Source organism: Oncorhynchus nerka, linkage group LG9b, assembly GCF_034236695.1.
Source record: "Oncorhynchus nerka isolate Pitt River linkage group LG9b, Oner_Uvic_2.0, whole genome shotgun sequence".
NCBI lineage: Eukaryota > Metazoa > Chordata > Actinopteri > Salmoniformes > Salmonidae > Oncorhynchus > Oncorhynchus nerka.
Genome location: NC_088424.1, coordinates 12,497,252 through 12,503,773, shown reverse-complemented (window position 1 = coordinate 12,503,773; position 6,522 = coordinate 12,497,252). Strand labels below are relative to the sequence as shown.

The window sequence follows — 6,522 nt, the reverse complement described above, 5'->3', positions numbered from 1 at the left end:
AGCTAGCCAGTAACTAGTCTAAACTTTTAATTGTATTTGCTGACACCCTAATCAAATGTTCATACTTCGATCTGGTTTCATCCAAATATCCAATTTTGTGAAAAACATGATTTTGACTGTTCATGACCCTTAACCTGCTCTTAGTTTTTTTTTTTAAATTCAAAGTGATCTATCAAAGTGTTGATGTTTTGGTTGCAATCTGGTACCATCTGAGCTTGTTGTTGAAATGCCTTGTTTTTACACTTTTTCTGTACAATGTCAACAAATAAACACCATTCTTACTCAGAAAGTGTATAGTAAGCAAGGACAGCTGAATGATGTCATACTAGTCTATGGACCAGATAGTAATTCATTTACTCAAAATGTATACTTAAGTTGGTGTTTATTATTACCATCAGTAAAATGTTTATGGTAGGGTAACATTCCTGTTATTGACAGGTAATCAAATATACAACCTACTGCATAAGAACTCATTTCAACGGTACATGACCATTAGTCCACAGCAATTCAATGTGTTTAATATAAAACTTTGGTCCAACAAAATGTGCAAATATACAAAATATAACAAAAACACAAAACAATATTCCTTTGATTAGGACAAGAAACTAGAAATATACAAAAGCGCTTCACACAAGGCACCATTCTGGTCTATAAAAATTCAGACCAAATGTCATACGGCAGGTCAAATTATCATAAGGCAGTTGAACAGCTCCAAGTCCTGCAAAAATAACTACAACCAAGAATAATTTTATTTCATTGAAGTTAAAAAAAAATCTCTATTATACATCTATTCAAATATAACTAGTTAAGGGAAATAACATATTTAAGCCTAAAATATTAGCAGTCACATTCATTTACAAAGCAAAACAGTAACATCCATACAGTTAGGCCTCAAGTTAAATAAGACTGAGTAAGATAGAGTCCAGAAAGACGCTTCACATTGCATGGTGGAGATGAGGAAGACATCGAGTCAGTGAGAATCAATACTACTAATTACAGACAATCACACTGGATCAACAAGCATCTCCACGACCGGAAATGTCAATAACTGTGTCCATGTCAGCAACGAACACCATCACATGACTATTTGAGGTGTTAAATATCAAAAGGATCTACAGAAAAAGAAAAACCCTGGCGTCAACGCAACGCGATTCAGTTGTGGAAAATACTTTGGTCGTCCAAACAAAGACGATGCAGAGATGCATCTAAATAAGTGCATTGGATAGCCAACATCATGGCTGCATCCACTCAGGCACTTCGCTAACTGTAATATTCCTCTAGAATGTAGCAGAGGTTTTCCTTCACCTGACTCAAGTATGGCTGTATTATTGTCTGGACTCTCGATGTATTCCCCTCACACATGAATGAGAAACTTCCCTCAGGACCCCCATTTGAGCACTGTGACTCCTGGTATAAACAAAGGGCGACCAATTACGGTCATACAGCGGATAAAATCCTCATCATCCTCTGGCAGATAGGTTCAGCTGCTACATTCTTCATAATTCACATTTGGACAAATAGTAATGGCTGGTAGAGCCATAGCTAGAGATGACTGACGTCTGGGAATAAGAGGTCATAATAGGTCGCTGATATCTAGGGACTCAGAAAATGTCAGTGTTTAGGGTTGATGCCAAAGGGATATTATTAAGAGTACAACCATTGGCAGAATAGGCAGTGCACTAATAACTCAATGTAGGCTTAAATTAGGACATTTAAACATGACAGAAGAACCTCTGCTATGCTAGGGAAAAGTAAAGAAACACCCCGCTGTTTGTACGAACATGATGCCCTCTCGTCCCTCAGTAATTGAGGATCTGGACGTCGAACAGATCACAGACTCCCTCATTGTCATCCAGGTTGAAGTTGTAGTCCACCCCTGCATTGGGAGACAGTCGCAGCAGAGGGAACACTGTAACACAAAATAGAGAGAGGAGAAAACTCAAATCTCACACTGTTAAACTTGTATATCTTGATGGTCTTTGGAGAGAGAATATTGAGAGCAGCTAGATCGCAGCTAGATAGGATCTTTAGACTCTCAGCCCTAATGTTTACCATCAGAAGACATCAGCTCATCTATTAGGTCAGCCACACCTAAAGAACACAGAAAACATTTCTGTAAGTACGCCACACAGGGAGTAAAGCCATGTTAATACAAGCCCCCATCCAAATCAGTTGGCCACCCTCCCAGTTCCAGACCTCCCTCAGCTGCTCTCCTGAGGGAGAGACCTCCCCTCTCACCCCTCACATTCTCTCTCCCCCTTCAGCTAGTCTCCTGTGTTGGTTAGTTTCAGCAGGCTGCACACTTCCCCCTCTCACACCCCCTCACTCACCCTCTCTCTCTTCCTTCATGTGGTCTCCTGTGTTGGTTAATTTCAGAAGGCTGCCCACATCCAGCATGGACTGGAGCTCCTGGCCCAAGTGTCCTCCCAGAACCCCTTGCTGCTGGACACCTGTTGGCATGCCGACCAACTGCTGCATTGCTAGACCAGTAGTCGCCTGAGGGTGGCATTCTACAGGAGGGGAAGGGGGACAAAACAGTAGCATGGCATTAGTCTGGAGCATGACGGGATTTGATGCTGCAAGTACTTCCCATTGCTCTTACTCCCTCATCTATACAGTTGTTGATTTCAGATATGACAATAACAATCTTTTTTTTTTTAAGTCACTAAAATCCTTAGCCTGTAGCAATCAGAAGGGAATCTAAGATATCACCACCAGTAATTGGTAGGACATCTTCACAACTGATGTGAGCCCTGAGTGAATGGCCTAGTAGTCCTCCTTACCCATGTGTATGTCTGGTGGGGTGGAGGAGGGTGTAAGATCCTCATCGTGCCTTCGCAGTGGCGCCATCTTGTGTTCAGAGATGTGGTGTGTCACAGGGCTGGGGAAATGGGCTGAGTCAGAGGGCAGGGGGAACCTCTGCAGGTCCGCAGGGGTGGTGGGTGGGGTAGGCATAGAAGACAGGTCCTCTGGGGGAGGCACAGAGAACACAACGGGTCTGGAGGAACCAGACTCTTTGTTGATGAGCATCACCTGGATCGGCGCAGACGTGCTCCTTAGATTCACCTGGTACCTCTTCTGGCCTCTCTGACCCTAGGAGACCATGGGGACAGTTTGTAGACCAAATAGCCTTTTCATAAAATGGTGTCGACCCAAAACAAACTGTTCTGGTTCGGATAGTTTCTTTCCACATCATCCTTTCCAGTACAGTTCAACCAACTCTGGTGTATGTGTAAACAGTCCAGCCCAGTATGGCTTAGCTTGGTTCGACTTAGCTCAGTAGTGTGAAATAAGTATAAAGCGCTCAACTTTGTTCCAATATCCACCCTAGCATACCACATGACATACCGTTTCAGGCACCGGTACCTCCAGCTGTGTTCCTGAGGGAGCGACCACCGCCAGGAGAGTGTCTCCGCTGAACGCATCACAGATGTCCTCGTGGGTCACATACATATACGTGGGCGGTGTTAAGGAAAGAAATGGGGAGAGAGACTGAAGTGGAGCAGGAAAGACTGACGTGATAATCAGTGTAAACTGGAAAAACTAGACCAAGAGCATTAAACAACAAAGAGCCTAAAACTGAACTGACATGCTAATTACACTCGTGTATGTAATCCCATCCTTACATTTAACGGATTTCCTCCGTTGAGTTCATCGTTAAAAGTAGGGGGGCCTTTCAGGGACATAATCACTGTCGGCATAGATGAGGTAGAACACAGGTGTAAGAGAAACAGACAAGACCCATCTCATATTTCATATTTCACCAAAATTCAGCCCAGTCTTAAGACCGAATCCTTCTTCTCAAATTCTCACTAACGTCCCACCAATAAATGCATGATTCACGCTAAACTTCGAGCTACACGAGTTTCTCGAGTGACATGTGTCAGTAACACATGCAACCTAATGGGGCAGTGCCCCACCACCCCCACAGTGCGAGGGAGTTCATGTTGAAGGATATCTGCTGGCGATGGGGTCATCGTTCATGTGTTTGATGCTCTGCTCCAGCCAGGCCTTCTGGCTGTCAAGCTCCTTCTCCTGCTCCTCCAGCTCACACAGCTGAGCTGTCAGCACCTCCACCTGCTCCAGCACCTCTGCTGTCTGGCAGCCCAGGTTCTCCCCTCTGGGACAGGATGAGAGAAGGGGTTTGAATGGAAGAATGTGTGTGTAGGGCATTTGGATGTGCAGTGATTTTTCACATTCCTTTCCCTGATGTGTTGCATGGAAATTAACACCATCCAGAGTGACTGACTTCAATCACCCTGACCCTGCAGACAACTGCCCAACTCACCTCCACTGAATTATGTTCTTGGTTTTCTTCTCGATGAGGCCCACTCCCTCCAGCACGTTGGTGATGTCATAGATCCTCCTCTTCTGTCTCACAGCCAAGCTGTCTGCAGCCTGTCAATGGACACAATAGACGTGTTTAAAAATTAGACAATACTGACAGACACCTGAAGAGACCATTACTGAGAAAACTAATCTTGAGGAAAACTGTACAGTCACAATACATTGGGGATGAAAACCCATGCAAAGATGTGGAAATGATGAAGCTGCTTTCTATAGTGTAGAATTAAACTACTGAGTACTGTGTATATACGCGCCTACCCCCCCAGGCTCAGAATTGGCACAAACCAACCAAAACTTGGCACATGAAGACTAAGTAGACTTCATACAATGGAAGGAGAGGGAGGGAGCCTGCCTGCCTACTGAGTAAACAGCCTGCTGTGGCGCGCAAGTAGAGGGGGAAATAGCCAAACTCCTTATCAGCAAAGGAGTTGAAAACAGCCAGTTCAAACAGCCAGGTTGTCCAGGTGGGTAGTAAGTTAGGTGGAAGTAGTCTACTCTGCATTAATCAATCAATCATTACAATCACTGTAAAAGGAAGGAAACCTTGTCAGGAAACAGACACTGATGGGGGTGGGGTTAGTAGGGATGGCCAGGTGGCCCAGTTGTGATCATCTTGGTCTCATTAACAGTTTAAGTAACTTGTTGCATAACATGCATGTCCAGAAAACAATATTTCATAGCTATGGACCAATGACAACAGGTAGCTAGCTATGGAGCCAACAAGCTAGCTGCCTTGCTAGGTATCTGCCTTTAAGTGGGGAGATATAAAGTAAGGCATTTGATAGAAATGAAAACTGGCAGAATGAAAGTGTGCCAGCACCTAACTAGCTAGCTAGCAAACTTGGTTGAAGACAAAAATGTGACAACTTTCTTCACTGTGAAATGACCTTGAGACGTTATAACACATTGACAATCTGATATTTGGTCAGAAGAATGACTGGTGAATCAAGACCTTGCTTTGGCTTTGTTCAATTTCACACCAATTTCTCTGGCTGGATGATGGGGGAAAAACACCGACATAACATTGCATAAATAGTGAAAAATATGAGGAGAAGCAAGCTTCGACAACTGACCACTTTCAGGTCAAGTACGCCGTCCTTCGCCTCTTGGAGTAAAGTCACGAACTTGATTGTGAGGAGCCCCAAACTTTTCTCATGTCGACTCGATGCGGCTCCGCCGTTCGGCAGGCTCGAGCGCACAGACTCAGCCATTGTCTCGAGGTCCTGGGTGAGAAATGTTTCTGTGAGCTAGCTAGGTTGTTGAACTCACTTCTTGGGTGGTGAGGTGGTGGTTGAGAGAAACGGGAATTTTCTCCATTCAGTTTATTTACCTCAGTCAGGACGACGGCAAATACTGTTTGAGGTTTTTAAAACGAACGGAAGTGACGTTAGATTACAATTGCCATGGCAACTTCCCTTACCCCATGCAGAGATATTAGCAAAAACAATCCGGTATGAAGATTGGCAGAAACTGCTTCAATAATAGAAATCCCCGATCACACTTGTAGATGATGTCATAGCGACGTTGGCTAGCTAAGCTCATGCGCAGAAACACCTCTCTCTCTCAAAAGTTTTAGAACATCCACTCATTCAAGGGTTTTTACTTTACTACTACTTTACTATTTTCTACATTGTAGAATAGTGAAGACACCAAAACTATGAAATAACACACATGGAATCATCTAGTAATCAAAAGTGTTAAATAGACACACTTTGAAGACAGCTTGACAGCTTTTCACAATCTTGGCATTCTCTCAACCAGCTTCACCTGGAATGCCAGCAGTCTTGAAGGAGTTCCCACATATGCTGAGCACTTGTTGGCTGCTTTTCCTTTACTCTGTGGTCCGACTTTTCCCAAACCATCTCAATTTGGCTGAGATCTGGGGATTGTGGAGGCCAGGACATCTGATGAAATTTCATTACTCTCCTTGGTCAAATAGCCCTTACACAGCCTGGAGGTGTGTTGGGTCATTGTCCTGTTGAAAAACAAATGATAGTCCCACTGGGATGGCGTATTGCTGCAGAATGCGGTGGTAGCCATGCTAGTTAAGTGTGCCTTGAATAAAATAAAATCACAGACTGTGTCAACACCTCCTCCTCCATGCTTCACGGTGGGAACCACACATGCAGAGATCATCCGTTCACCTACTCTGCGTCTCACAAAGATACGGTTGGA

At 44.1% G+C, this 6,522-nt stretch overlaps 1 protein-coding gene across 2 annotated transcripts; it reads right to left on the bottom strand.

Moving 5' to 3' along the window:
• Window positions 1-496: 496 nt before the first annotated feature.
• Window positions 497-5,850, bottom strand: e2f5 (E2F transcription factor 5). Of its 2 annotated transcripts, none has more exons than XM_029642374.2 (8): window positions 5,421-5,850; window positions 4,289-4,398; window positions 3,959-4,120; window positions 3,349-3,457; window positions 2,784-3,093; window positions 2,331-2,510; window positions 2,053-2,091; window positions 497-1,876 (listed from the first exon to the last, which is right to left on the bottom strand). In XM_029642374.2, the coding sequence occupies exons 1-8, from the start codon at window positions 5,556-5,558 to the stop codon at window positions 1,800-1,802; spliced, it is 1,125 nt and encodes a 374-aa protein (XP_029498234.1). In that variant the 5' UTR covers window positions 5,559-5,850; the 3' UTR covers window positions 497-1,799. The 2 variants fall into 2 exon arrangements, with proteins under 2 accessions (XP_029498234.1, XP_029498233.1); XM_029642373.2 differs by having other exon boundaries at window positions 497-1,909; window positions 5,421-5,849.
• Between the last annotated feature and the right edge of the window lie 672 nt (window positions 5,851-6,522).